Raw genomic sequence first — 27,831 nt, forward strand, 5'->3', positions numbered from 1 at the left:
TATATTATGTAACTAGATAAATGAATAATCAAAAAAAAAAAATGCTTTCATTATGCAAAATGTTTCCTATCGATCCGCTCATGTGCACAGCTTTCAATCTGTCCGCCTAGGCTAGAATATTATTGGTGTTTATTTATTATCATGGGTATTGTTGTCCTTTTCATGAACCAGATGATCCAAATTGTGAAGCCCAGGATTCGTACTTCACTAGTCCGTCTTGAGATACGGAAGGCTTGATATACTCCAAACTATTTTTGAAATCTGAAAGACCTATAGGTCTTATCATATCCCTCTCCGTCTCCAATAACTTGTCACCGAGATCTCTTAAAGGGCCCATAGCGGCATCCTTTGCCAAGGATGTTATATCACTCCCGGAAAATCCTTCAGTAATCTTTACAAGTTCATCAAAATCTGATGCCGATAAAGTGTGTTTTTGATAGGATAGGAGTTTTTTGAGTTGAACGTACCTAGTTTGCTCTTCTGGTAATGGAATATATTGTCTTCTGACAAATCTTCTTCTTGCAGCTTCATCTATTGACCAGGGCAAGTTTGTTGCGGCAAGTACCAAAACCCTTGAGTCATCTTCATTGCCATCTGTATTGGAGTTGTCGGTATCGTTTTTGTTTGAACCAGCTGCAGCACTAGATAAAGATGACCATTGAACAAGAAACTCATTTTTTATCCTCCTGCTCGATTCATTTTCATTTTCGTTATTCCTACTGCCCATAATGGAGTCAATTTCATCTACGAAGATAATCGAAGGAGACAGTTTCTTGGCGATCGCAAACAGCGCCCTTACTAATTTTTCACTTTCACCCAAATACTTGGACGTCAAACTGGAAGCGCTAATAGAGAAAAACGTCGAATGCGACTCTGTGGCTACAGCTCTTGCCAGCATTGTTTTACCTGTGCCTGGAGGGCCAAATAAAAGCATCCCTCTAACCGGTTCACGTAGCCCCCTAAATAAATCCGGTCTTAAAAATGGATAAACAACTGCTTCCTTCAAAGAGTATTTAGCACTTTCTAAACCAGCAATATCATCCCAATGAACTTCATCTCCATGAACCACAATTTCGGCAAAAATTTGCTTTGCAGCTTGTTTATCCACACCTTGTAAACTATCGATAATTTCATCTTCTAAGATTTCTCTTAGAACTTTTTTGTCTACATCTGAATTTTTTCTTTCCTCATCCAATGGAGTGTCATTTTCAGTGGCAAATTCTGTTTTAGGTTCTCTCATTTTAGGTGAATTAATCTTTCTTTGTGCTGATATTTTTCGGTTCGTCTTATTGGTGGATGTAGTTTGATTTTTCATTGGTTTCTTGTTTACAGATGCGCTTTGAATAGATATTTTCGAATTACTAACAGGTCGGGAAGGATGATTGCTCGTTTTCTTCAAACTACTAGTTGAAACTTTTGGTGTTTTGGATTTCAAAACAGGACGACTCTTTTTCGTGGTGTTAACTGCAGAACTGTTCACAATCTTTTTGCTATTTAATACTTTCTTGGCTGCCATTGCAGCAGTCTTCGGCTTTTGGAGAACAGACTTCGGCGCTGTCAAAGAAGAAGTCGGAGATGACGCAGTGGATTTGGTAGATGATTTTGTATTACTTTTGGATCTTGTAACATAGGTTGGCGTAGATTTAACAATAAGAGTAGGTGTTGACTTGGTGCCCTTCAGATACGGTGCATGATTATTTTTTACCAACTTTGATATTTGAGGATGTTTAGTCTTTAAGGGATCCATGATAGTAGAGGCTTCTGAACTATTTGATTTTACAGCGTCAGTACTAGATGCTCTATCAATACTTGATATAGGAGGTGGAGGCAATGAAGGAAGAGCGGGCGCTGTATTAGGTAAAAATCGTAGAGATGGTTCAGGAATACTTTTCAAAGAACCCGTACTCTTGCTACTAGATACAGAAGAAGTGACGGACAAATCAGACATATGTTGTTGGATTTCGTCTAAAGTTTTTGACGTGTTTATGGGCTGTTCTTCTTCTTTTCCAATTTCGGAAAAGTTATCATAATAATCAGAAACATCAAATTCAAAATCTTCACTATCTTCTTCATCAAATAGATGAGGCTCTTCTAAAATTCCATCATGATCATCTTCATCGTTAGTCAAATCTATCAATATTTGTTCCGACATATATCTTTCTGAATATGTCTCCGTTTCTTTCTTGGGTAACAAATCATCGTGCCCGACAGATTTCTTGTGTTGTTTGCTTGTTATATTAGAAAGAGGCTTGGAGGGCACAAAATTCACTTTGATGTTTTCCGTTTCTTCTCTACGTTTCGAGGATATATTGTTAATAGGTGATGATAGCGAGGAGCTTGAGTACGCATTTCTATAGCTGCATGCATTCCTATTCCTTAGCGTTTTCATCATTCTTCCCGGAACCATTTGGAATACAGGTGGCGATTCTGTAGTCCTGGTAAAAGATGAGCTACGATTGCTGTATGTTTTAGACGGCAGATCCTTCTTGTTAGGCCCTTCGTGAATCAATTTTTGCACTCTTTCTAAATGCATAACACTTTTGTGGTACAGTTCTCGAATACCGTTCTGAAGACTAAGCTCATCCTTAGTATACGATTGGGTATTTGGATAGCTGTGCTCTATTAACGTTTGTTTGAAAAGTACGTCAGTGGTAAGCGCTTTCCAGCCTTGCAATGCTTCCTTATATTGTTTCTTCTCTTCTAGGTTCAAGTAATATATTGTTTCATTAGCAATTCTACTGTAAAGTTCAGTAAAGTCTGTTAAAGGTTGCTGTGGCCTTCTGCGTATTTTAGTTAGCCTTGTTAAAATATGGTGACCTCTTTGTGGCTCCATAATGTCACACAGTGCGATATAGTCTATTCCTGGTAAACCGGAAGAGCAAATGGGACAAGAAAAAATGCGTTATTAGCTATAATGAATGAAAAAAATTATGTTTAAGAAGGAAACAGTCGTGATCTTAATTATTGCCAATATCTCTGGTGTTTAGGAATATCGGGTACGTGAAGAAAGTTCTTAAGGAGGCGTGATGTTGTTTCAGCCTCTTATGACCGTGGATCAAGAATTATATTGTTCTTCATTTTCAATTTTCTCCGCGAATCTCGGTTGAAGATGCTTGGGTTGGCTGTGATATTGAACTTCTGTAAATTGAATAGTAAAAAGTATATTAAAACAATGTTCTGAAAAGTTAACAAGTTGAGTTGTAAATTCTTGCATCCGTAGATATGACTAGAGTACATCAGTTGTTCTCTTTTCCGCTTTTATGATTTATTACACTATATACGAAAAATATACATGAAGCATTGTTACTTTGCTGAGCTTATCTGGCAACTGTGTGTTTCTTGTGTTCCTTTTCTTGTTCACCGAGAATTAATTCTTCAAACACTCTAGCTTCTTCGGCTTCTTCTGGTGACCTCCTAGCACTAGCAAACTTGTGGGCAATAAACAGCATTGCTTTCGCCTTTGCAATACGTTCTTTTGAAGGAACCTTTTTATCATTTAGAATCTTGTTGCAAACGTCTTTTAATTTCCTTTCCAGTTCAAACTTGGACATAGCCCACATGACACCAAGTGCCTTACCAGCCATTGTAGATTCAAACTTGGCGCGCTCATATTGGTCCAGCTCATCAGTATTGACTTCACTCATTTTTTCCATAGCTTTTTGGGCCTCTAAGCCTGTCGACAATAAATTATAGGCTGACTTCACCGATCTGGCATTGTCACGTGTACCTGTGAATATTTTGGAAAATCCATAAGTCCTCTTAGACATGATGAAATTATTTGCCTTTGTCTTGTAAACTCGGGCCAATAAATACAATAACTCTAAGCCAAAACTTTCTAATTTTAAATCCTCAATTTCCTGATCTAACTTTCGCGTGAATTCTTCCAAGTTATTAGACTTGATGGCAATTAGATACCTAGAAATTTTTTCGTTCAGTTTCTCTGCCAGCTCATCAACTTGCTTCATCATATCTTCCCGTCTTTTTCTTTCCATTTCCAATAGCTTCTCTCTTTGCTCTTTGGAAAGCTTATCTTTTTTTAAACTTTCAGCCTTATCAGAATCGTGCTTAACCATTCCACCATCAGTGGTTTCATCTGCTTTGCCAGTGTTATTGGCTGCGTTTGCCTCATCATCATCCTTCCCAAGCATTTCTGTGGCCTCATTTAGTTCTTTGAATAAAGAAAATTCACCAATCCAATTTTTAAAACCGTCACCACCAAATATTGCTGTGAAGTATTCAGAAGCATCCTCAAACCCTTGTTGCGGAACAGCATCTTCCTTACCAAACTCGTCATATTTGGAACGAAGCCCTGGATCACTCAAGACTTGGTAGGCTTCACCTACAGCTTGAAACTTAGCCTGGGCATCTGGGTCGTCAGGATGCTTGTCAGGATGTGTTTCCATGGCCTTCCTACGATAGGCCTTTTTAATTTCAGTAGAGGTGGCCTCAGGCTTGATCCCTAAAATATCATAGTATTCCGTTTCCTTCACCATATTTCCTCCCTTCCTTGTGCTGCAGCTTACGCGTCTTAGTTTAGAGGAGCTACAAACAACTTAAACTGCTCTTTACAGACTTGAATTATTGGATTGCGATGGTTATCGGTAACCGCGGATGCAGCTGTATCGCCACTTCAACTGTTTATCGTCCCTATTTGTCCTTGACATCCTACATTCACCGTCAAATTTTCCGTTTTCCGCCTACTGTGACTGTGACAGGAGAAAACACCGCAGTGACGCCCTCAAAGACAACAATCAAAGAAAAAACAGTATACAGATGTGCTATTCTTTACATACTGTATTGATGATTAGGAGCCAAATTTTCTGGCTTTGACACCTCTGTTTTGTTTCTGAACTACAAATAAAGAAGCATGTGTTCGTGATGTGATCCATGGCAGTGATTTCACAGCGAGTCCAAACACCGGTATTTCCGTTGACCACTTCCTACCAGTTCGTAATATGATAAAGTGTCGAAGAGAGGATTACCACACACTCCAATCCACTATATATGGTATGTGCTCAGAGGTCCCTAGCTAGTTTATGGTTAATTATGGGAATTTGAAATATTTGTTTCAATTCCATTATTGATAGAACCAAAAATATTAGGTATGCATAGTATATAGGAGTTCTCCTCGGGGATAGAGAAATTCACAAAACCAAATCAATTATTTTAATTTATTATATAATATTATGGCAATCCAAAAATTATCTCAGCACCACTTATTTCTCAAAATTCACGTATTTTTCAGCCTTATTGTACTTGGAGAGAGTATTTCTACCAAGTTATAGTTGATTGCTTTTAATTAAGTTCTGCCATGGTTGAAACGCTATAGCACACGTTAGCAGTAGTGATTATGTCGTAGATGAAACATTAGCAATTACTTAATAGAGGTAATTGCTAGCCACACCTGAAACGATCGTAGACACTATACTCAAAGCAGGAATAACAATCAATACATATGAATAGTAGTATTCTGGGAAACTACAATACAGATCGTGTTGATAATTAGTTGTTTAGTAAGTTGTAATAATTAAGAATAGTCGTTCCTTCTTGATCTATATAAGAGAGGTATATAAAACACACGCTGATTGGGTGTATTAAACCAAAAGGTTCAGACATAAATCAGAGTGTTGATGATAAGAATATAGTGTTAACTCATCTTCTTATATACTAAGTTCTGGACAATTAATAAATATTTATCTTATTAGTGCAGGAAATTCTATAATTAGAATTTGCCTACTCCAATTTAATAAGTATCACCATAAGAATGTTGGTATTCATTTACCCAACATTATTAGTATCATGTTAAAGTTCGTCATCAACTACAACAATTTATATGAATAAATGTATAGTAGTAATCACTTATTCCAACATATTCCAACAAATACATAGATATATAACAACAAGTTTAGATTTAGATCAGAAGTTTCCTTGCTTCCCTGATAGTACCAATTGTTATATCTCAAACCAACAGTTGTTTTGGTCCTATAGTGTAGTGGTTATCACTTTCGGTTTTGATCCGGACAACCCCGGTTCGAATCCGGGTAGGACCTTTTTTACAATTAGCATGTATTTTTCATTTGACATACCAAACATTTACCAAGGAAAAGGTGAGAATGTCATCATTTTCTATAGAAATTAAAGTATTATTACATTAACTACTTATTTCATAATTTTGATGAAGAAACACCCAGTTTCCGGGTAACATCCTGTACGTTAGATCATTCCTTTATAAAACGGCGAAGAAAAATAACTAAGGAAATGATAGTTGAATAGCATACGTTAGTGGAGTAAAGTTATAGAGTAAAGTTATAACGCCAAATTCGCTTTATTCTCATCATCAGCATAAAGAACTTAAAAATACCTTGTGAAAGAAGGAAAAATGCCTGGTTTTACAGCTCCAACAAGAAGACAGGTGTTGTCTTTATACAAGGAGTTTATCAAGAATGCCAATCAGTTCAATAATTACAACTTCAGAGAGTACTTCTTAACTAAAACAAGGAATACTTTTAAAAAAAACATTAACTTGGAAGATCCAAAGGTGCTAATGAACCTATTCAAGGAAGCTAAGAATGAATTGGGTGTTTTGAAAAGACAGTCTGTTATTTCCCAGATGTACACGTTTGACCGACTAGTCGTTGAACCTTTGCAAGGAAGAAAACATTAAAATGCGACTTTGATGGTCATTGCATATAAGAAAAAGCTTTCCTATCGCCGGGAAACTCGTATGGCTACATCTCAAGGAGAGATGGCCGTCTCCAACGCGGAAACGATATTATTAGATGATCTTTCTAATTTACAGCATGTGCTATGCGTTGCTCAATTTCACTTAGTCCATGTAATTTAATTCTTTAATACTCCTAGCATTCTTCCAGCAGTAGATTCATCTTTCTTTTCTATAATTTATACCGAGGTTACAAAGGGAAAATCTATAGCTTGTATATAACACTATATTGAAACTATGCCTTCTCTGAGGTATCTTTACGGGCGCGGCTTAGAGGAAGTCAGTGCAATGCTACGTAAGCAGTGTGATTAGTTAGATTGTCCTCACTATGTTGCGCACATAGGCAGTGAAAGACTTAAGTGAGGCTATTGAATGTTTGTCAGCTGCATTTTATGTATTAAAACAATCTTCGCACACCTTTTTTATCTGCGTTATAGTTGTGACGACTTTTTCGGGTCATTTCATCGGATAAACTTCTTACGTAAAGTGAAAAAAAATTTTTGCCCATATATTATCACCTCATCACTTGCAGATTGTTCTTTTGGTTAGCAAGAGGAAAGGGACAACTCTCTTCTTTTTTATAATAAACAGTAATCCTTTGCTTTCTTAATTTGCGTTCCTAAGTTGGCTTGAAAGTTCAGTATACACCAAAAACATAATGAAAAGAAAGACTTCAGAAGTCAAAGATGGGAAGGAAAGGGATTCCAAGCAGATTTCTCTTGAAGAAGACAAGATAAAGGGTTTGTTTAATCCAAAGATCTGGGACAGGACATTCCAGGATGGTCTGAAAAAAGAAATTGAAGACTCCCAACCTTATAACTGGGGTACTATTCATGAGTTAATTAATGATGATCTACTTCGTGCTGTTCGTAAAGAAATTGAAACTGAGATCCATTTCACCAAAAAAGAAACTGATATTTATAGAGTTAACCAAAGTGGTGACTTGGCCAATCTATCAGGTTTGGACTGGAACGACTTATCTCGTTTGCCCAATTTGTTTAAACTGCGTCAAATTCTGTATTCCAAACAATATAGAGATTTTTTTGGCTATGTTACCAAAGCTGGTAAATTATCCGGTTCCAAGACCGATATGAGCATTAACACCTACACAAAGGGTTGTCATTTGTTGACTCATGATGACGTCATTGGTTCTAGAAGAATTAGTTTCATTTTATATCTACCCGACCCTGACAGAAAATGGAAATCGCATTATGGTGGTGGCTTGAGACTTTTCCCAAGTATATTACCAAACGTTCCACATTCTGATCCATCAGCCAAATTAGTTCCACAATTCAACCAGATCGCTTTCTTCAAAGTTTTGCCGGGTTTTTCTTTCCACGATGTCGAGGAAGTTAGAGTTGATAAGCACAGGTTATCTATTCAAGGCTGGTACCATATTCCACAAGTTGGTGAAGAAGGCTACATTCCAGGTGAAGAAGAAGCATGGGTACGTAACAATACTTCAACTTTGGCACAGATCGAATCTAATGTTTTAGAAGATTTTGAGTTTCCAAAGGATGAGAGAGATATCTTGTCGTTTCACGAAGTTAAGCACTTTGAAAAGATGCTGAAGGGTAATGTTGATGCGAGTGAAGATAATGCCGCCAAGGGTTCTATGACTAGTATAATTTCTGATTCAATTAAGTTGTCTGAAGCCGAGTTCGCTTATCTCTCTCAATACATCTCTCCTGAACATTTAAGATCAGAAGGTATCGAAAATCTACAGAAGCGGTTTGTTGAGAACTCTTCTCTACAGATTGAGTCTTTTTTGAACAATGATAAATCCGAATTGTTGAAGAAAATTATTAAACAAAAAGAACTAGAACAGGAATGTCCTTATCATTCAAAAGATGTGAAGACACCGTGGAAAACTGCTATTCCTCCACATAAAGCCCGTTATTTATACATCGATGGTAAGGGATATCGTAATTTCCAATCAGAAGCTGATATTCTTGAGGCGTTAAATAACAATGATCTGCCAAACTTTCAGTTTACTAAAGATGCCATTAAAATTATCTCCGATGCTTCCGGTATTAGCAAGGAAAACAATTTTGATGCTGAGTTAGCGTTGATTGATCTAGCTATATTTTACAAAAGCACGATTTTCAAGAAATATTTGACATTATTGACTTCTTTGTGCCCAGTCAGTGAACAAGTTTTAATCAGAAGGTTTAGGCCTGGTATGGATTTCACATTGGCAACCAAATGTCGTTTTAATGAACTTTTAAAAAGCAACCCAGATATTCTGGATGCTGTATTGGAAGGTACTTTGTGTTTGACACCTTCTGTTGGTTGGGAATCAGGAGAACTTGGTGGTTATGAATTGTACATGATGGACGATGATGAAGATAATAAGCAATACTTAAAAGAAGACGTTGAAGATGCTTCTGTTTATCGTGCGGATGACAGTGGTGATTCAGTCTTGATAAATGATCCACCCTCTTGGAATACTTTCAACCTGGTTTTGAGAGATGAAAGTGTTTTGGAATTTGTGAAGTATGTTAGTTGGAGTGCTAAATCTAGTAGATGGGATGTCAAAATGAAGTGGGATGTCAAAACATGTGATGAAGATGACCAAGAAGATGAAGGTCAAGCCGTTAACTCGTCTTGAGTAGAAAGTCGCTCGATACCTTAGATTATAAACTTGTATAATAGAAGTAAGGTGACAAATTTATCTTTCTTTGAAAAAATTTTTCATCAGTGTCAGCATATTCCCCTGGTGTAAGTAACTTACAGTAAATTGTGACTATTATGATGAGCTGTTAAGAACTTCATATACAATGCCTTGAAGATAAAATCTACGTTTAATTCAAAATAATGTTATATTTCTCTTATATATTGTTTATTTACAGACACGTACTACGAAAAGGAAGTCCTCTTGTCCCCATTCTTTCCATGTGATGATATATTCGCTTGGTAAAACTTACATTAATCCTATTGCCTGGCACCGTCTTATGGCTTTAGATAGTCTTCTCTGATTTTTTGCCGATAAGCCTGTAACGTCCCTATGTTGGATCCTCCCTGTTGAGGTGACATATCTGGAAAGTATTCTTGGTCTTGCATAAAACTCTAGTGGGTTTGCACCGGATTTCATTATATCATTTCTGCTAGCGCTCTTATTTGCCTGATATTTTCTATCCAGATGAATTCGGCCCATGGAAAAATCAAACGGGTCATAGATTGTACCTTTAGGAAGTCTTTTAGATAACGACTGATCAATTTTCTTATTCTGTTGCGCTCTCCCCATTTCAATATTGACACTTTTCTTCTCTTTTACTCCAAAGTTGTAGAGGGCACGCTTAAATGGGGAGTTTGCCGCCCACTTGATGTTAGGCAGTATACCATTCTGAATATGCATGCCTATATTAGTGTTAATCTTGAACATTTATGTACCTTTTTGTAGAGCTTAATCCCTTGAAAATATATTCTATCGTTTCAAGTTGTGATGTGAACTCATGATTTAATAGTTATGGCGGTCGAATTTTTTTCAGAACAGTGGTTACCCAGCAATAAGTGAAGGGTATAATCAACCAGCGAAAGCTGATGGATACTAAAAGGTTTAAGGTGATGTTTTGAAGCAGAAAAACAGTTTATTATGTTATAATGCAGGATGCCAATATATGTACTCATTGCCAACTGGCTGAAAATCCAGATGCATCATTTTGGGTGAAATGTGACAGTTGCCCGCAGTGGGTGCACGTGAAGTGCATACCATTGAAACGCATTCACTATTCAAATCTTGTGAGTTCTGGAGATCTCACTTATCCAAGTTCTACTAAAGAGATCAGAAGTTACCGGTGTTCTAAGCATAAGGAGGACGAATATCTTACCGTTTCTGCTTTTGTTATACGAAAAGGAAAGCGGCAGAGAAATGTTGAGAACGCAGAAGATATTCACGTAAATAAGCGATATAACTTCAGAAACAATCAGGTAATTGACTATATTGCTCTGAATGAGGGAGAAGCAAAAAGAGAGAAAATGAAACATCCTCACAAGGACAGCTTTATGAACTGTTTTGAGAAGTGGCAAAATAATTCAAACATTATGAGTGCTGCTGACTTTACTGCCAAATTTGATGACATAAAAGAGCCGTATAAGATAAGCGACCCTCTAAATAGCGGTGTATATGTACCAAAGATGGAAACGCACGATGGATTTCTGACTGTTCATGATATCACAGAAATAATCGGCGAGAATTATCGTGTTGACGTGATGGACGTTCAAACGCAAATGAATGAGAGTTGGACCTTGGGTTCTTGGAATGAATATTTTACAAACACCGAGCCAGATAATAGGGATCGAATAAGAAACGTTATATCATTAGAAGTATCGAATATCGAGGCCTTAGAGCTAGAAAGGCCCACAGTAGTGAGGCAGAATGATCTTGTTGATCGAATTTGGAGCTTTGATAAACGATTAGGACAGAACGATAAAAAGAAGAAAGAAGAGGATGACCCCAGACCAAAAGTGAAAAAATATATCTTAATGTCTGTAAAGGATGCGTATACAGATTTTCATCTTGATTTTGCTGGTACGTCTGTTTATTATAACGTCATCTCGGGAAGAAAGAACTTTTTATTGTTTCCACCTACTCAATTAAATATAGAGAAGTATGTTGAGTGGTCTTTGGAAGAGCATCAAAATAGTGTTTTTCTTGGTGATGTCCTTCAGGATGGCATTGCGATGGAACTAAATGCTGGTGATTTGTTTATGATTCCAGCCGGATATATCCATGCAGTTTATACACCAGTTGACTCATTGGTCTTTGGAGGAAATTTTTTGACCATCCGTGACTTGCAGACTCACCTTAAAATTGTCGAAATTGAAAGATTAACAAAGGTTCCTAAAAGATTCACATTTCCCAAGTTTAATCAAGTGATGGGTAAATTATGCGAGTTTCTGGTGCTTAACAAAATTAACGCCACTGGTTATGATACTGATGGGGATTTAATTACGAAGACAACTGACGCTGCGATTCAATCACTTTATGTATACCTTACAAAACCTGAAGTTAAGTACAGGCCTCTCAATTTTACTTCAAGGAAACAATTAGCGAAAGCTTTGGCCGATCTTATTTCCTAGAATACCTTTTTCCTTACCCACTAGGTCTATGTCATTACATAGCTTTGATGAATGAAACTGTTTTCAGCGATTACAGTATAATTTTACATTAGATTTGTTGAACATCCGCTTAAAATAGAGATCGAACAACATTAATATATATGTACATATGTTTACGTATATACAGAAGGGGAAAAAATTAATATTCTATCATTAAAGTGAAAGAGAAAAGAACTCAAATTCCAAGTCTTTTCAATTGTTCTAAACGTTCATCAATGGCATGTTCAAATTGATTTGAAGTATTTGTCCGCTCACTTAGTAACTTAGAGTGAATACATTGTAGCGCCTTTATAGAGTCTGATTCATTGATAACACAAGATATGTTTATTTCGTTAGCACCTTGAGAAATCATTTCAATGTTGATACCTTCTTCAGCTAGAGTAGTGAACATGGTACCAGCAATACCAATGTATTGTTTCATATGTTTTCCGACTAATGAGACAATAGATAACTTTTTTGTAATATCAACAGAACCTAAAATTCTCAGTTTTTCCTCAGCTTGTCTCAGAGACTTCAATGAGTCTGCGTCTGGAATGGGTAAAGCCATTGAAACATGGACTTCAGAGGTAGATATCAAATCGACGACTAGCTTGTACTTATCCAGAATGGTAAATATTTGAGCCAAGAAACCATGAGATAGTGTCTTCTTATTGGAATGAATGTTGATGACAACAATGTCATTCTTAGTGGTGATGGCAGTGGCACCTCTTTTTCTTTTTTCATAGAAGGATGAGGACAAGTTCTCAGGAGGATGTGGAGGAGTAGATTCACCCTTCTTTGCCACATTATCTGGATAAATAATGGTACCGTTACCCAATGGATTTTGAACATTTTTGATTCTAATGGGAATCTTAGCTCTAATAACTTGTTCCATAGTGAAAGGATGTATAACTTCGGAACCATAGTATGTTAACTCAGAAGCTTCCTCTGGAGTAACGCTATCTAACAAACGCGCTTCAGGAACTTTGCGAGGATCAGCAGTGAAAATACCATCCACTTCTTTCCAAACTTGTAGTTCATCAGCATTTACAGCGACGGCTATCAAAGCAGCGCATAAATCGGTATAGCCACGACCAACACCATTCAGAAGACCTGTTGGAACTAAACCGAAAAACCCAGTAAATACTGGGACAGTACGTTCTTTAGCACTTAGAAATGGAGCCAATTTTTCTTTCAATGCTTGAACTAGGAAAGTGTAGAAACTGTTATCTAAAGCGCTGGCGCTGAAATCAGAAGGAACAATGTGGCTTAAATCCACATATTTGGCTTTGCAACCGCGGTCATTACATAAGGCGGTAATGAATAAACAGCTTAACTTCTCACCGCATGACATCACCAGATCTACAGTACGTGAACTGACTTCACCTAGAACTTTTGAAGCGTTCAAGTATTTTTTAACTAGTTCCAATTCCTTATTGGTATCGTCGACTAATTTGGCTTGTAACGCAGGATTGAGAATAAAACGGTCAGCATTATCGATATGATCTTGTCTAATAACCTCAATGATTTCTTGGAATTCAGATTCTTGGGAAGCTAAGTCACAACATTTTAAGAGACGTGAAGTGGTACCTTCTGCCTTGGTGTATGAGGAACGGGCCGAACAAACTACAGCGACATTATTGTTTGGGCCATCAGGATTGGAATAGTATTTCACAATTTCATCCACTATTTGGACGGGGAACTTACCGACAGAAGTACCGCCGAACTTTTGCACGACCCAGTTTGAGTGACTTGATGTAGGTTGAAAATCCATTGGCATGTAAAAGAGAAGTAAAATAGAAACTATCCTAGCAGTGTGGGACAGCTAAATAAGTTCAAACAATGGAGTAAAATTACCAACTTTTGACTATACAAAGGTTCCTTCAAAACAATACAAACACTAATAAATTGGAATGAGATAATTATTCAGCAGTATTCTTATATATGGATGGTATGGTATACATTTACTTCTTCGAAGCTGAAAGAATTACAGAGAAGGCCGCGTACGAAAAAGTGAAAAAAAAAGGTGATCATAAAAATATCTGTTTGCTAGTGAAAAAGAAAGAAAAAGTGAGTCATGGAGCAGAAAAATACACGTGGTTAGAGCCACAGTAGACAAAGATGTTGATATTAGGGGAGTTCTAGAAAGAAAAGAAATTTATGAGATTAGACATAATGATAGTAGCTTTCAGCCAATGATTCTTAAAGCTAGCGCTGCATCAGAGCCTCAGCCTTTAACTGCATTCGATTATATAAAGTTGCGAAAGATATCATTGATTTAATTGGTAAATTTGTGTACAAATTAAATATTACTGAGGAGGAGACTGATTTCCAGGTGTTTCCAATATAGCATTTTAGGACTATGTCTGTTTAAGTTGTTCTTGGTTCAAAAATTTTTGTAACTATAGGACTTTTTTTTAGTAAGGAAGAGATCTTGAATAGGAAATATTTGTTTGCGAAATATATTGGCGAAAAAGTACAAAATATTAACGTTAGCTCATTTACTACCTTTATAATTTTTTTGTATATATTTTATTATTCTAGCTTGGAATATTCATAATAAGTCTTGCTAAGTCAACTAACCACCTAGCCGGTAGTTGGTAAGCCTACGTAAGCTTTAAACGAATCATAAATTAGCCATTGGAAACTCGTCAAAGTACCAATCATGACAATTCTTACCATCAACCCATTCCACAGCCCAGCAAACCCGATTTTTTGGTATATTCTCTTAGAGGCCACAGACATGGATTCATTAGCTTTTCTTTCACTATTGATCTTGGAAACCATGACGTCTGCAGGATGTGACACAGCAGCACATAATATACCGGCCAGATAACCACCTACAAAACTTACAGATATTTGCTGCAATGCGTTCATTTCTTCTTTTTTCTTGGGTAAGACACTGTATATTTTTTGAACAATCTTTTCGAATGAGGTAAACTTACACATTGTGTACGGAATCTGTCTGCACCACAGAGGAACAATGCCCTTATAAAATGCCTTCATGCCGCCACTTTCTGCATACATTTTCTTCCAACCATCAACAACATTATTGCAGTAGGGCGGCATTGTGGTTTGTTGTTTAACCTTTATTGCTTCGAATGGACACAGCATAATATCCGCAAGAAATTCAGCGGTAGCTGAAGCCATTAGGTAAACTGTGACACCTGGACTTAACCAGTTAGAATACAAATGCTTGAAGTACTCATAACCACCATACTTCCCTGCACCTTGTAAAGAATAGCCGACAAATGTAGCGCCAAACCCAGTGTACACTTTTTTCCAGCCTTCATTGGCAATGATTTTACGGAACCCATCTAAATTTGAAGAGTATAATTTCGGATTGACTTGTAGCCTACACTTTACAAGATCTAATGGGGTGATTGAAGAATGTGTTGGACCACACGCAATTATACCACCTAAGGTACATGTTGCATAAAATTCTTTTGTATATAATTGTATTTTACGTGATTGTTTATTAGACTCCATGCTTTGCAACCATCAATCAATATTTTCTTTCTTGTTTTAAACCTCTCAAAATTAAAATAGCAACGAAACACCTTTTTACTGTAATAAGAAAGTAATTGACTGTGAAGTGAGAATATGAAATATAACAAGAAATAAACAGAGCATATTCACTACACTCTCCGCTATATTTATATCAAATGTAACCTAATGCGCAGGACACTGTCTCTTTCATTTTCTTTTTTATAAAGCAAATGGAGCAGAAAACAAGAAATAAACCTAAAAAAGATCTCCTTATTTCGCTAATACCCCTGAAAGGCCAACTTTTCCATAGCCGAGATCTTAGCCGAATGAGACCGTGCAGCAGCTTGAAATGCAGTTCATAGTAAACGTTATGGGAGGCTATATCGTGAATGTGGACGAGTGTTAGACAGCCAAATCAAGATTTCGCTAATAATGAATTGTATACCTCATTACCTCTTGTATGAGGTTGTTCTCTTCGAACTCTCCGTAGTGCCCCTCTATATGCCATCCTATTACTTAATATAATTGGAGGGTAATAGCTAATTGCACCTTATGACACAATGCGTCTTTTGTTACGTTAGTAACAAAAAGAAAAGAACAAAAGCCGAAGTCGGATTTCTTGACCCGATTACGTGCATAATCTTTGAGTTTTCTTAAACTAAACCGTTAAAATTCTCGCCCGGTCGGTATCTGCGTTTTTTTTTGAAGAATAGGGTTTTTCTGTTTACCTTGACATGCGGGCGATTTTGCGGGATTTCTGACATCTAACAGCTTAATAGTCATTGTAGGAACAAAGTTTTAGTCTCGCTCGAATTTTCCTCCCTCTTTTTTCCCAATTGTGATTTTTGAGCGATGAGGATGAATGGCTATTCGTGCCTCCTCGAACCTGAAAGAGAGTTCTGAGATGGAAGGGCTAAGCAATAAATACTCAGAAAAAAAGAGATAAACACATTGTAATATAACTATATTAGAATTGCCTGAATATAGATGTATTTAACATATACGAGCAAAAAATACATAATTACGAAGGTAAGATCAGAATAATGACTGAGTAAGCAACAACTGAGCTGTTGAACCCTAAACATCTTGATGAAACATATATATTAGGCATGAGCTAAGAAGGCGCTCATTGGTAAAAAACCGGACAAAAACATCGAAATTTATTAAAATATTAGGAAGAGTAGAAATGAATGAATAGACAAAAAAAACATGTAAAATAGAACATCAACTTCGTAAGTAGTAAGGCCGGATTAGGCTTGCCGACGTGGGCAGTCTATTTCGGCGGCAGTAGGCAAAATAGACAAATTTGAATCACTGCAAGTAAGGCACATCACTCTTGTTTCTGTTCATGACCGTTCTATGAGCGCCGAAGTAGAAAACGAAGATGAAAGCGAAAATACTCAAAAAAATTTCTAAATCTTGCATTTTGATATGTATTTGTGTGATATAAGTGTTATTGTTTGACTTTTGCTTTATTGTATGTTTCTGTCTACAGTATAGAATGGGTACTTTTAAATAAAATCCGTTGTTGATAATACGAAGGGAATTTTTACTTCTTTATATATGTAACCTTCATCAGCAGAAAATTCTAGTTATTCATTTAATTGAATGCATAAGGGGTACCAAAAATCTCTCTTGACGCTTCACTGCTGAAGAGTTATCGGATATAGGCTCACATATAAAAGAACTGGATGCCCTATTATGGCAATCATTTTTTTTTTCCTTACGTAAAATGTATGTGAACCATCCATTCTCCCTTCTTTCAGTCAAATGCCGCAGTCCCTTACATTTCAATTTGAAGCGTAGAGATGAATGCTGCAGAAAAAAATTACGAATTAAAAAGAAAAAAGATGAAAAAACATAAACTACTGATATCGGACACGAAGGCACGAAATTACTCTCCCTAAATGAGTGGTGAAAGGATGTTCAAAAGAAAAGTCATATGTGATTAAGCAGATTGTTTATCGGCATACTCGGAGATTTCTCTTTTACTAATGATAATTCTGTCATCTATAGCTTTTTAAGCCCTCGGTTTCCGTGTCATGGCAACTCCTACTTTTCATTTCCCGTTTTTGGCGCGTTTCCGCAGCATAGTAGGAGCTGCATAATACTGCCGGATGAGAATAAAAAAAATGCTCGCTGAAGAAGAGTAGCTTTACTTGCTCACTTTGTGTGCAGAGGAAGCCTAAGTGCACGCCCACACATCAAGCATTGACTTCCGTTTTCTGTAAGGTTTTTTATTTATTTACTTATTTTTTGTGATTTATGTGTACTGTTATTCTAGCATATTATAGGTTTGTTTATCGGAGTTCAGCCCTAACTATGACGATAATGCAGGTAAAGATCTAGCAACTTATTTTGCTTTATGTCTGTCCTCCTCTTTTCTCGCTTTTTGATTGCCTTTAGCTTACTGCCGCGAACGGATCATTGAAGCCATCCATGACAACATCAACTTTATAATTGTTCCCGTTATTGTTGTCCCAGTACTCTTCGCGCTCATGGTCATTTCGTGTAGAGTAATGTGTACAAAATTCTAGCCTGCCGCGGGGATCGACTTTGCTGGCATCATCGATGATGAAATGAAAAATGTCCATATTGGTACCTGGTAATATTCCATCTCCATCGCTGATATAAACACATTCCACTTCATGTGCTGTTCTCCAGCCATTCCAAGTATATCGTACAACCACCCTTTTGTCATAGAATATGTTTTTCACTAATATTCTTCCCGCAATTAATCTTGTACAGCCGGCGTTATAACCGCTGGTAACATTGTTACGATCATTGCCATAGCGACCGTTGGGGCTACTGTTAAGGGAAGAAGGGTTCAAAAAAGAATCATTACCTCTGTGGATGTATAATGATAGTTCTTGTAAAAAAACTTTCTTGTTTTGTGATAAGTTGATAAAAATGTTCAGCTTTAAACTTTTGGGGTTCTTGTTGCTCAAAATGGGGAAATTTTTGCTATATAATCCAACAACAAAATAGTTTGTTGAACTACGGTCTGAAACTTCGTCGCCACTGCTACTGTTCAGAGAACTTTTATTAGATTTTGGTATTTTGTTTTTGAGGAGATTCTGAAATCTTTTACTTTTCCTTAATTTGGTTGTATTGGTGTCTCGACTATTGCCTGGATTTGAATTTTTAGCGGGATGCGTAAAACTTTTTGGAGCGACTGTTGTCAAGTCGTTATCTATGGACGTTGTTTCTAGCCCAGACGACAGCATTTTTGCCTCTTCTTCTGGGTCTACCATTAGATTCACTGCCTTGTGCTTAAAGCTTAAGCAATTATCGTGTTGTTCAGTTTTATTTACGTTTATGGGACTTTCATCCTCAGCAAAATACTTTACGGGCGCAGCTTGATCAAAATGAACACTTTTGCTTCTAAGCAACATTGGGCTACCATCTCTTGCTTGGCCACCATTCCCACTCCTTATACCCGGAGTTGTAGGTAGTGATTTAGATCTTCTTTTCAACGAGCTCTTCAATAGTTCACCTGATTTCTTATATACAGGGGGTGCAAATGGAATAAGAATTTCTTCATCGTATTCGAAATTCATATCATTGCCAGGTGATTTAGCCTCTGAATATTCAGCCTGAAAAGAATTTGGTATGGTGGATTTGGGAGAAAGAGGAGGCAGCTCTATCTTGAACGGAGGTTTTGCACTGCTGTTTAGTGGTACTACTCCAGTACGATGGTTAGCGAAGCCACCTCTTGACCACCCGTCCTCGTTCTCAACATTCTCATCATTGTTTGCAGAGAAAATTCTTTTATTCAAGTCAGTGTTCCTTTGTACTTCTTCTTCGGGAAACCTGTTAGCTTTCATTTGAGTTACTCTTTGAGGCTTATGTAAAAATTTTAAGGAGTTCAAAGTCTCTTCATTACTTGTATTAGGACCTTTCTTGTATAATTCTGTATTGACTATACAACCCTTAAATTTTGTTTCGAGATCTGGTAGGATTTGGTGTTTATCTCTGTCTAGCTTCTCATTCTTCTGAAAGTGTTGGGGTTTCTGTTCTGCCTTGATATACATTGTTGCGTCTGTAACCTTTCAAGAAACTGGGAAGTGAAAGAATAAACTACAAAATATTCTACCCCGTTCCTCTTGAGCTGTACTATGGGTGTAGCTAAAAAATCTTTTGATGTCTCTTTTATAAAAACTATAGCTTTATAGAAAGAAAAAAGCGCCAGTATGTGGTTTTCTTTCCTCCCAAGTCAAATAGAATACCAGTCTTTTTTGGTTGTCCTTCCTTTCTTTTAGTACTAAAAGGCTTTACAAACCAGAAATTTCCTTTTAAACCTCTCGTTTCCTGTCTACAAATCTGCTTTTAGTAGTTTCTATCCGTTTAGGTTTCTCTTGTCCTTATTGTTTTTTCACCGTATTCTATGCAGAATAATCTTCTATAAATATGCACTAAACAAAAATGGCTACGTCTGAAAAGCTTCCCTTTCTTTTATTAAACGGAACGGCCCTATGCCACTTACTACGCGATGCAGTATATTTAAAGGAAATTCACCTGAAGAAGATTATACAAGCTATAGATAAACCATTACAATATGAAGATCTATACTGTTGAATAGAATGGACTTCCTGGCCCCTTCATTAGCTGCCGTAGCTGATTGACATTTCTGGCAACAGACCTCTCTCTGGAAGCCCCTTTCCCCTTAAAGAGACTTAATATGGCGTACTGGTTTGTTTTATGCGGTCCATTCCGCGGTGAAAAGTACCTTCCCCCGCCCCCACGCCGCAACAGGACTTTGCCGCCCATCTCTACAATAGGCCTTTTTGCTAGTACCTTCTACTTCGACTTCAGCCTTTTCAAGGCAAGTAAGCATTGAAGTATTTGAGAGGGCCTTCCGAACAGCTGTATGCAATATGATTCTTCCATCTACGATCCTTGGAAATGATTCTGTTAGCGTTTTCTCTAAAGTTAATGCAATTGCTTAGACGTGGTGTCCCTTCAAAACTCCGAATATTGATGAGAAGCTTTCGCTTCCGAAAACTTGGAGAAAACGAAGTGGGGGGGGTCGTAAAGTAGGATACTATGAGTGCAAGCCCAGTCCTGAAGATGACAACTATATGTATATTGGAGGTTAAACTTTTATAAAGGTTTTGGATGTGGTACAGCATCTCTTTCGGACTAATGAAAGAAAAGAGTTTCGCAGAAACAATAACCCCAACAGATAAATATGAAGATATAGCGCAACTTTAAATAAGATAAACTCTATCAAATTATTTCCTATAAAAGTACAAAAAATTGGTCGGGACTTGTTTCTCGTTCCACTTTTCTAGCTTATACACGACAATTCGAAATTTCAAAGACCATAATGTCAGATGCACCAAGTCTTTTTAGTTCATCTAAAATAACACCCTTTGTCTTTCTCTCTATCATAGAACTAACAGAGAACCATCCTTCATCGTCGATCTTTGAAATCGTTGGTGCTCTGCGCCCAGGCGTCACTTTCAACAGTTCTGGCAGTTTATCTTCAGGCGCATTATAAATACATGAGACAAATTTTTGAGCGGTCATGACACCCTCGATTCTTGACTTGATGGTAGCAATCAAAGCTTTATCGCTCTTTGGATTCTTCGATTCTATTAGGTAGGCACTTGTGTCTAGAACAGTGGCAATATCAATCAAACCAGCTGCCCTCATTGTCTCACCACTTTCTACAAGATCCACAATAGCGTCACCAATTCCCAGGGCGCAAGATGCCTCTACGGAACCACCAACATACTTTATCTTTGTTGTCATTTTTTCTATAGTAGTTCCTTCCAATTCTGCGAAGTACTTTTCAGCAAGTCTGACAAAACTGGTAACAATGGTTTTTCCAATTAATTGTTCTGGTTTCTTATATTCGCCATTTACGGGGACTTGTACCTGTAATTTACAGTTACCAAATTTCAAATCAATTGCCAAATCCACGTCGACATCAGATTCACGAACTTGGTCAACACCGGTTATACCAAGGTCACATTTACCTTCACCCACAAAAGTTGGAATATCTGCAGCAGGCAAAAAAATCAATGCTATTGGTAAACTTGTGCATAGTGCTATATCTAATCTTTGAGAGCGATGAAAGTTGATGTCAGCACCATTTAAAATGGAAACACATTTAGAATATAAACGACCTTTCTTTGGGATCGCAAACAGCAGTCTATCATTTAGATGGTTCACCAAATCCATTCTTTTATCAAATATTTCAATAGGTTAATCTTCCCTTCTCTATAACGTCCTAAGTTAAAGATAGAAATGCGATTCAGAAATAACAAATGATCAAACCTCTGTAGCAATTTGTGTATAGTGGTCTCTCTACCCAATGATTTCTGCGATAACATTTTATAAGTTCGAACGGTACAAATGACTCACTGAAAGTGTTTTCTCTTTTTTTTCAATCGCTGACTACGTGCGTTGCGTTCGCTCGCATCAAAATGCCGAATTAAAAGAATTTCCGGGAAGAGTCAATGCTGCTGTTGAAAAGATTGCAAAGAATAAATTAGCTAATAAAACTTATTAACCTTTCCTCGACAGAGTCTATTCATCTAGCATGTTAAACAACCCATCTGGCCGGGTTACTAACGTTTCTTCATTTTGGTTCTATTTGTTAAAGGTTACGTCGTTACAGTTATGCAGGTCATAGTTTTGATCTGATTACAGGCATGAAGCAATCTTGGCATTTCTCAGGTTTTTATTTATTGCAGACGTTTTGTTTGAAATGTGATTAAATATTATAAAATACAGTTTGAAGCTATTTCGTATTAAATGAGATGTCTAAATAGTGTACATGAAATTGCATTTATGAAACATGACGTGAAATGAACAGGGATAAAATCGCCCATAATAACACTTCTTAACGACCGAAATATTTGATTTCTAAAGGTCTTAGGATGTTATAGATTATGAAGGCCCAACTTGCACCTAACTCAAACCCAATATCACCACCATACTTACCGATTAAACGACCGATTTCACCAACCCAGTAGGTTTGACACATACCCAATGCAACACCGAAGGCACCGACAATTAATGCAGAAGTACCTGCAATACCAATAGGTAGACCGTTCCAATTATCCCAGTCTTCAACTTTGTAAGCACTGAACGAACGTCTGTAGAAGAAGTGCTCTGAACATGCGATGGCAATATAAATAGCCAGATAATAACCGATAGAATCCATGAAATTCTCCATGAAGCTATCAAAGTAATATGTGGCGGGGATGGAAATACCTAACGTTGCAGCATTACCTGCCATTGTCCAGACCACTCTCGGTACTTTAGCCAAAGGTGCCCATAAAGCCTGTGCTGATAAAGCAACGGTGTACATGTTTGGAATGTTGTTGGCAATAGTGGACAATGCCAATAAAACGCAACAGAATTGACCAAACCCGTGTAAAGAGTTAGGAACCAAGATAGCATATATAACACCACCCATAGCGTTTTTATCATAATATGCCTTCCAGGTTTCATCATTAAGGGCAGCCATAGCAGAAGCAGCTCCAAGAATCATAGTGAAAAACAGAGGGAACGCTAAACCAGCGACTAGGGAAAAGAAAATCTTGTACTTGTTTGTTCTCTTAGGCATATACACAGTGTAGTCAGATGCATATGTCGTCCACCCTGCAGCAAAACCGAAAATAGAGGAACCAAAGGAAAGAACCCCACCAGCAGTAGTAGAACCACCTACCCATTCACCACCCTTAAACTTTCCAGATCTCGAAAGTTGAGCAATAATGACTAAAAAAACGGCAAAGTTTGGCACCCACGACCATTTTTCATACGCATGAATGACTCCATAACCAAAGAAAGTCACAAGCACGGTACCACCAACAATGATCAAACAACCAGCCCAAATAGGACAAACATGGCCAGAGCCTTCATTCACCATATTCAACAGTTGCGCTGAAACTGATGTGTTCACAATACCCCAACCGACACATGCGATAACGTTGATTAGAGAAAAAATTCTTGCCGTTACATTACCAATCAAATATCTGGACAATATCATCTGTCTTAGACCAAGTTCTGCGCCAAAAATAGAAAAGAAGGCAACAGATATCAAACCCAATATATTGAAGAAAATGATAACAAAAACACTTTGGCCAAAATTTAGACCGAACACCATGGGACCTAAGGCACCTAGGGCATATGCTGCGATGACCATATTAGCTGAAAACCACATGGAGGCAGCATTTATTATAGAGTCATCAGTTTTCTCATCCTCTGTGACTGGTTCAACACCCTTTGTTTCTGCATTTAAACTGACAAAAAAAGTTTGAAAGAATGATAATTTTGTGGCCTCTGATGATTCAACGATGTATTGTTGGTCATCTTCGGAAGTTGCTGTAAAAGTTTCAGAGGCAGCTACTTTCTTTTCGTTTTCCAAACTTGAGCCTATTACAGGTGATCTTTTCTCTAAGTCCTGGATTTCGTAAACATTATTACCCTCTTCCAACATTCTTTATGAGTAGTTATAACAGAAGATAGGATGTTTAGTATGCTAGTTTTATATTTTTATTGTGTGAGTAATGTTATAGCTAAGCCTAATAATCTACCTTGCAAGAGAAACGCCTCCAACGCGTTTTAGACTCATAACTCTTTTACTGCTTTAATATTTTCGATGGATATTTATAATAATTTCATTATTCTGGTAGGTTCCCTCACATCTTAATCATCGATAAAAAAGAAAAGAGAAAAAAGGACCTGAAAAATTTAGACAATAAAAAAAAAGAAATTAAAGGCCTGTAATAATTAATTGATAAGACGAAAACGTACTACATTTACGTAGAAGTCAACGGCAAACACGATAAAGCTGTGCGTAATGACCGAACCGCGCGCCGGCTCCTCATAGAAAAGAGTCAATTCGTACGAATGCTCCCCCACTCTGGCAAGGCGATAAAATCGACTGATACTGTTGTTTTTTGGGTCATTGGTGACAAAAAGAAAAAACTCGCCGCTTCATTATTTCACACTAAGTAAAGTCGTAGTAACTAATTGCAGTCTTCTTTGGCGTGAAGATATCGTTGTCTGACGACTTCGTGTCTAGGATGACTTCTTTGCTGTCCTCCGCAAGTAAATCATTAAAAAAAAATATATGAGATACGCTAAATTTATTAATTTCAGAATGGAAAGTGATTACGGCAGCCACGATGAAAGTGGCTGAATTCACGACACATCCTACCTGATATTACCTTCCTGTTCCAGCGACATTTCTCGAGAAATTTGCTTTTTTTCGACTTTGATTTTGTCACTGAGCTTCGTTCAGTTCCTATTCATATGACTTGTGCAAGGTACTCTATTTTGAAGGCAAAAAAGAGCTGAAACTCGGTTGTCCGTCATTTAATTTTGCCAGCGTAAGAATTGACGGAGGACTTTGACATATTTTCTGTGGTGTAATATATTCGTAGTATATGATTCATTTTTTTTTCTTGCATTATCGATGCGCGTACGTTAAACAGCTACAGACGTTGGAAAGGTAGTGGAGGGATATACATGCCTTATCCTTAGAAGAATCCCCGTTTTTATCTACTCCTTAGTAAGTTGTCCTTAGATTGATAAGAAAGTAGTTTCATCATGAATAGCAACTTTCTATTTGTTCAGGAATGGCAATTGGTGAAATAATGATAGCCCGAAAATGATACCACACAAACGCATCCTCTACTGCTGCTAGATTCATGAGAGTTTTTTGTAATATGAATTATTTTTTATTCGTGCTTTATATAAAACAGTTAATTAGATACATAAGAAAAAGTCTTCTCTTGAAGCTTATTTCTTAGCCTTCTTTTCGGATTTCTTGGCAGCTTCAGTTTGTTCCTTGACAACCTTCTTGACAATCTTTTGTTCTTCGATCAAGAAAGCTCTAACAATTCTTTCCTTGACACAGTTGGCACATCTGGAACCACCATAAGCTCTGGAGACAGTCTTATGGGTCTTGGAAACAGTAGCGTATTGTCTTGGTCTCAAAGTAGAAATACCTTGTAAAGCGTTACCACAGTCACCACACTTTGGTCTAGTAGCTAACTTCTTAACATGTTGGGCACGCAAAATACCACCTGGGGTCTTAACAACCTTGATTTTGTTAGAACGGGTGTTGTCTATTCAGAATTGTTATCAGAAAGTTGTTTTACACTCTCATAAGATAAGTAATGTTAGTATTAAATGCTTTAAAAAAAAAGGGATTCGAGAAACCTTGAAAGATATTTTTGTAACAGGTGTTAATATACTACCTTCCACCTAATCATGCATATCAGTATCAGATCTAGAAATGACTATTCTTATTAGCCAACACTCTCCTTCGAATTGACTAGTACTGTTTTACATTTGATTATTAGTGATAGATGAGAACATTACTTTTTGCAGTTTTCGTTAAAACGGCTTGAATGGTTTATGGGATGTGGCTTTGGGGCAAGTATCATTTCTTGATTTCTTTCAAATATATAATCATCTTCTTTTCAAGGTTTTTCGTAATAAATAAGTGCGCCTTTAAACATACATGGATTTCTTCTTCTGAAAGTAACACGTTGAGCCATTTTTGGTTGTTCTGTTATGCAGTTTACTTTAAAATATTGTATATTACTTATTGATCTATAATATTTCAAATCCTTCTAGGTAGTATCTTCTGCGCCCAGGCTCAAGACACTTACACGGGAATGCTTGCAACCGGGCCGCAGATGGTAGGACACGAAAGCTGTGCAACGTACTAAGGTCATCAAGATTCACCAGAAAGTAACAATCCAATGAGAGAATAAGAGGGAAGGAGGCCGTAATCCCCAGTACGGGCTCTCTCAAACTCAAGCTCGTTTTCTCCAGAAGAAAAAAAAATAAAAAAAAAAAAAAATGTGGGAAAAAAGAAGCACAATTATACGCCCATACATACCACATTTGGGACGTATAATTTAATGCACCTTTACACCCAAACTATTTAATTGAGACAGTCTTGAAACAGCACCAGACCCGTTAAAGAAAGGCACTATGATTAATAAAACATTCGGATTCTTCAGAGAGGAAGGCAGTAGGAGTAATATTTTACGAGGACTTTATATTGTAACTTATTTAATATTTTATAGAAAGGTATTTTCTAAAGGACGTTGTCAATTCTTGCTCTAGTCTCTTTCTGCAGCAATGGCTTCCATTTCCATGTCAACACCTAATGGCAAGGCTGCAACAGCAACGCAAGACCTAGCAGGTTTGTGAGTGGAGAAATACTTGGCATATACGGTGTTAAATTCAGCAAAGTGATTGATATCTGCCAAAAAAATGTTAACCTTGACGACTCTATCTAATGAGGAATTACTTGATTCTAGAACATTTTTGATGTTTTGAATCACTTGTTCAGCCTTATCGGCAATGGATCCTTCAACCAACTTGTTGTCTGAGGTCACTGGAATTTGCCCAGAAAGGAAAATCAAATTGTTTACTTTCATAGCATGGGAATATGAAGCTGCTGCTGCAGGAGCGGATTCGCAGATGACTGGAGTTAACTTGGTGGCCATAATTCAAAAAAGGGACGTTTGTGGAATAGTTTAGCTTGCTTTTTTGTAAAAAATAATTTCAGAAACCCAACTTGTGCATCTACTATGTGCCCTCTTCATAAATGATCAGTTTCTTATTTCTTTTGCAACCTAGCAGCTCGCGCTATGAAGAAAGTAGTTACAATGCAAGCACGTGAGTTTACGATCAAACAAAAAAGTACTATGATTAATAATAATCAAGGTCCATATAATCGAAAAAGATACAGTAAAATAGACTAAACAGATTTGTACTCATTATCATCGGAAAGAATTGGGTTTTAGAATTTCATACACTCAATTTGAGTCATGTTTATATAGTATATGTCTACTATGTAAAAATACGTATCTAATTTCTGCTGCGGTATAGATTTGATGTTTTTGACGATAACAGTAGCTGGGATGTTGATAAATCTTACCCGATGATTGGCGTACCATTTTTTTATTCGTTATTCATCTATCAGTTTTAAAGTTCCCAAGTGGCCTTACAATCGTAACACATCAACGCTTATTAAAGGTTAATTTCGGGGTTACCCCTAAATTCTCTTTATTGCGCTGTATTAATTTACGGTGTTTCATCAATGATAATGAAAGGCTATATTAATACCTGACCTCAGACCGCACAGTATTGTATACTCTAACTTATTTTAGAGCAAGATGAGTAGAGCCAGTAAAATAACGTTCACAGTTTCCTGTCTAATAACTGCAGTGACCGTGGTCGGCGTACACTATGTCCAAGAAATGGAGAGGGAAACTCTGCATCAGGGGCCGATAAAAGATGCTAAACGAGTCGAAGAGAAAAGATTGAGAAACTTAAATGGAGCTTCTTCATTAGATCCTACAAAACAAAAGAAAAGATACTTCAATATGAGTGAGCACGAGGAACAGAAAGAGTTGCGGAAGAAATATGAAGCTATGCAACCGCTTAGTGGGGAAGTCGTTACCAAAGACGGAGAGGTGGTTAATAAATCTAAGAAATAATCGCACATTGATGGTAATTTATTTATTAATAGTGGG

The 27,831-nt window shown here is 37.1% G+C and overlaps 15 protein-coding genes and 1 non-coding gene across 16 annotated transcripts; 5 read left to right on the forward strand and 11 right to left on the reverse strand.

Annotated features, from left to right (window-relative positions):
* Nucleotides 1-160: 160 nt before the first annotated feature.
* Nucleotides 161-2,833, reverse strand: SAP1 (putative AAA family ATPase SAP1; the record flags this gene model as incomplete). Its single annotated transcript, XM_056221883.1, has 1 exon — nucleotides 161-2,833. One exon carries the CDS (start codon nucleotides 2,831-2,833, stop codon nucleotides 161-163), a length of 2,673 nt encoding a protein of 890 aa, XP_056081630.1.
* Nucleotides 2,834-3,317: 484 nt separating this feature from the next.
* On the reverse strand, nucleotides 3,318-4,493 carry CAJ1 (Caj1p; the record flags this gene model as incomplete). Its single annotated transcript, XM_056221884.1, has 1 exon — nucleotides 3,318-4,493. One exon carries the CDS (start codon nucleotides 4,491-4,493, stop codon nucleotides 3,318-3,320), a length of 1,176 nt encoding a protein of 391 aa, XP_056081631.1.
* A 1,485-nt stretch (nucleotides 4,494-5,978) lies between these two features.
* Smki_5.trna9Q lies at nucleotides 5,979-6,050 on the forward strand. Its single transcript has one exon. It is a non-coding gene; the product is annotated as a tRNA-Gln (tRNA).
* Nucleotides 6,051-6,379: 329 nt separating this feature from the next.
* On the forward strand, nucleotides 6,380-6,664 carry ISD11 (Isd11p; the record flags this gene model as incomplete). Its single annotated transcript, XM_056221885.1, has 1 exon — nucleotides 6,380-6,664. The coding sequence occupies one exon, from the start codon at nucleotides 6,380-6,382 to the stop codon at nucleotides 6,662-6,664; it is 285 nt and encodes a 94-aa protein (XP_056081632.1).
* Nucleotides 6,665-7,379: 715 nt separating this feature from the next.
* Nucleotides 7,380-9,332, forward strand: TPA1 (oxidative DNA demethylase; the record flags this gene model as incomplete). Its single annotated transcript, XM_056221887.1, has 1 exon — nucleotides 7,380-9,332. The coding sequence occupies one exon, from the start codon at nucleotides 7,380-7,382 to the stop codon at nucleotides 9,330-9,332; it is 1,953 nt and encodes a 650-aa protein (XP_056081633.1).
* A 312-nt stretch (nucleotides 9,333-9,644) lies between these two features.
* RSM18 (mitochondrial 37S ribosomal protein bS18m) lies at nucleotides 9,645-10,106 on the reverse strand (the record flags this gene model as incomplete). Its single annotated transcript, XM_056221888.1, has 1 exon — nucleotides 9,645-10,106. The coding sequence occupies one exon, from the start codon at nucleotides 10,104-10,106 to the stop codon at nucleotides 9,645-9,647; it is 462 nt and encodes a 153-aa protein (XP_056081634.1).
* Nucleotides 10,107-10,324: 218 nt separating this feature from the next.
* On the forward strand, nucleotides 10,325-11,803 carry JHD1 ([Histone H3]-lysine-36 demethylase; the record flags this gene model as incomplete). Its single annotated transcript, XM_056221889.1, has 1 exon — nucleotides 10,325-11,803. One exon carries the CDS (start codon nucleotides 10,325-10,327, stop codon nucleotides 11,801-11,803), a length of 1,479 nt encoding a protein of 492 aa, XP_056081635.1.
* Nucleotides 11,804-12,017: 214 nt separating this feature from the next.
* On the reverse strand, nucleotides 12,018-13,601 carry HOM3 (aspartate kinase; the record flags this gene model as incomplete). Its single annotated transcript, XM_056221890.1, has 1 exon — nucleotides 12,018-13,601. The coding sequence occupies one exon, from the start codon at nucleotides 13,599-13,601 to the stop codon at nucleotides 12,018-12,020; it is 1,584 nt and encodes a 527-aa protein (XP_056081636.1).
* Nucleotides 13,602-14,407: 806 nt separating this feature from the next.
* PIC2 (Cu/Pi carrier) lies at nucleotides 14,408-15,310 on the reverse strand (the record flags this gene model as incomplete). The annotated part of the gene is made up of 1 exon (XM_056221891.1): nucleotides 14,408-15,310. The coding sequence occupies one exon, from the start codon at nucleotides 15,308-15,310 to the stop codon at nucleotides 14,408-14,410; it is 903 nt and encodes a 300-aa protein (XP_056081637.1).
* A 1,311-nt stretch (nucleotides 15,311-16,621) lies between these two features.
* On the reverse strand, nucleotides 16,622-16,735 carry SMKI05G1330 (uncharacterized protein; the record flags this gene model as incomplete). Its single annotated transcript, XM_056221892.1, has 1 exon — nucleotides 16,622-16,735. The coding sequence occupies one exon, from the start codon at nucleotides 16,733-16,735 to the stop codon at nucleotides 16,622-16,624; it is 114 nt and encodes a 37-aa protein (XP_056081638.1).
* Nucleotides 16,736-17,712: 977 nt separating this feature from the next.
* GIP2 (Gip2p) lies at nucleotides 17,713-19,344 on the reverse strand (the record flags this gene model as incomplete). The annotated part of the gene is made up of 1 exon (XM_056221893.1): nucleotides 17,713-19,344. The coding sequence occupies one exon, from the start codon at nucleotides 19,342-19,344 to the stop codon at nucleotides 17,713-17,715; it is 1,632 nt and encodes a 543-aa protein (XP_056081639.1).
* A 1,261-nt stretch (nucleotides 19,345-20,605) lies between these two features.
* On the reverse strand, nucleotides 20,606-21,499 carry HIS1 (ATP phosphoribosyltransferase; the record flags this gene model as incomplete). The annotated part of the gene is made up of 1 exon (XM_056221894.1): nucleotides 20,606-21,499. One exon carries the CDS (start codon nucleotides 21,497-21,499, stop codon nucleotides 20,606-20,608), a length of 894 nt encoding a protein of 297 aa, XP_056081640.1.
* A 664-nt stretch (nucleotides 21,500-22,163) lies between these two features.
* Nucleotides 22,164-23,765, reverse strand: FCY2 (purine-cytosine permease; the record flags this gene model as incomplete). Its single annotated transcript, XM_056221895.1, has 1 exon — nucleotides 22,164-23,765. One exon carries the CDS (start codon nucleotides 23,763-23,765, stop codon nucleotides 22,164-22,166), a length of 1,602 nt encoding a protein of 533 aa, XP_056081641.1.
* A 1,307-nt stretch (nucleotides 23,766-25,072) lies between these two features.
* On the reverse strand, nucleotides 25,073-25,836 carry RPL34A (60S ribosomal protein eL34; the record flags this gene model as incomplete). The annotated part of the gene is made up of 2 exons (XM_056221896.1): nucleotides 25,073-25,401; nucleotides 25,800-25,836. The coding sequence occupies 2 exons, from the start codon at nucleotides 25,834-25,836 to the stop codon at nucleotides 25,073-25,075; spliced, it is 366 nt and encodes a 121-aa protein (XP_056081642.1).
* A 573-nt stretch (nucleotides 25,837-26,409) lies between these two features.
* HMF1 (putative isoleucine biosynthesis protein HMF1) lies at nucleotides 26,410-26,799 on the reverse strand (the record flags this gene model as incomplete). Its single annotated transcript, XM_056221898.1, has 1 exon — nucleotides 26,410-26,799. The coding sequence occupies one exon, from the start codon at nucleotides 26,797-26,799 to the stop codon at nucleotides 26,410-26,412; it is 390 nt and encodes a 129-aa protein (XP_056081643.1).
* Nucleotides 26,800-27,471: 672 nt separating this feature from the next.
* PET117 (Pet117p) lies at nucleotides 27,472-27,795 on the forward strand (the record flags this gene model as incomplete). Its single annotated transcript, XM_056221899.1, has 1 exon — nucleotides 27,472-27,795. The coding sequence occupies one exon, from the start codon at nucleotides 27,472-27,474 to the stop codon at nucleotides 27,793-27,795; it is 324 nt and encodes a 107-aa protein (XP_056081644.1).
* Nucleotides 27,796-27,831: the final 36 nt, after the last annotated feature.

This window comes from Saccharomyces mikatae, assembly GCF_947241705.1.
Source record: "Saccharomyces mikatae IFO 1815 strain IFO1815 genome assembly, chromosome: 5".
Taxonomy (NCBI): Eukaryota; Fungi; Ascomycota; class Saccharomycetes; order Saccharomycetales; family Saccharomycetaceae; genus Saccharomyces; species Saccharomyces mikatae.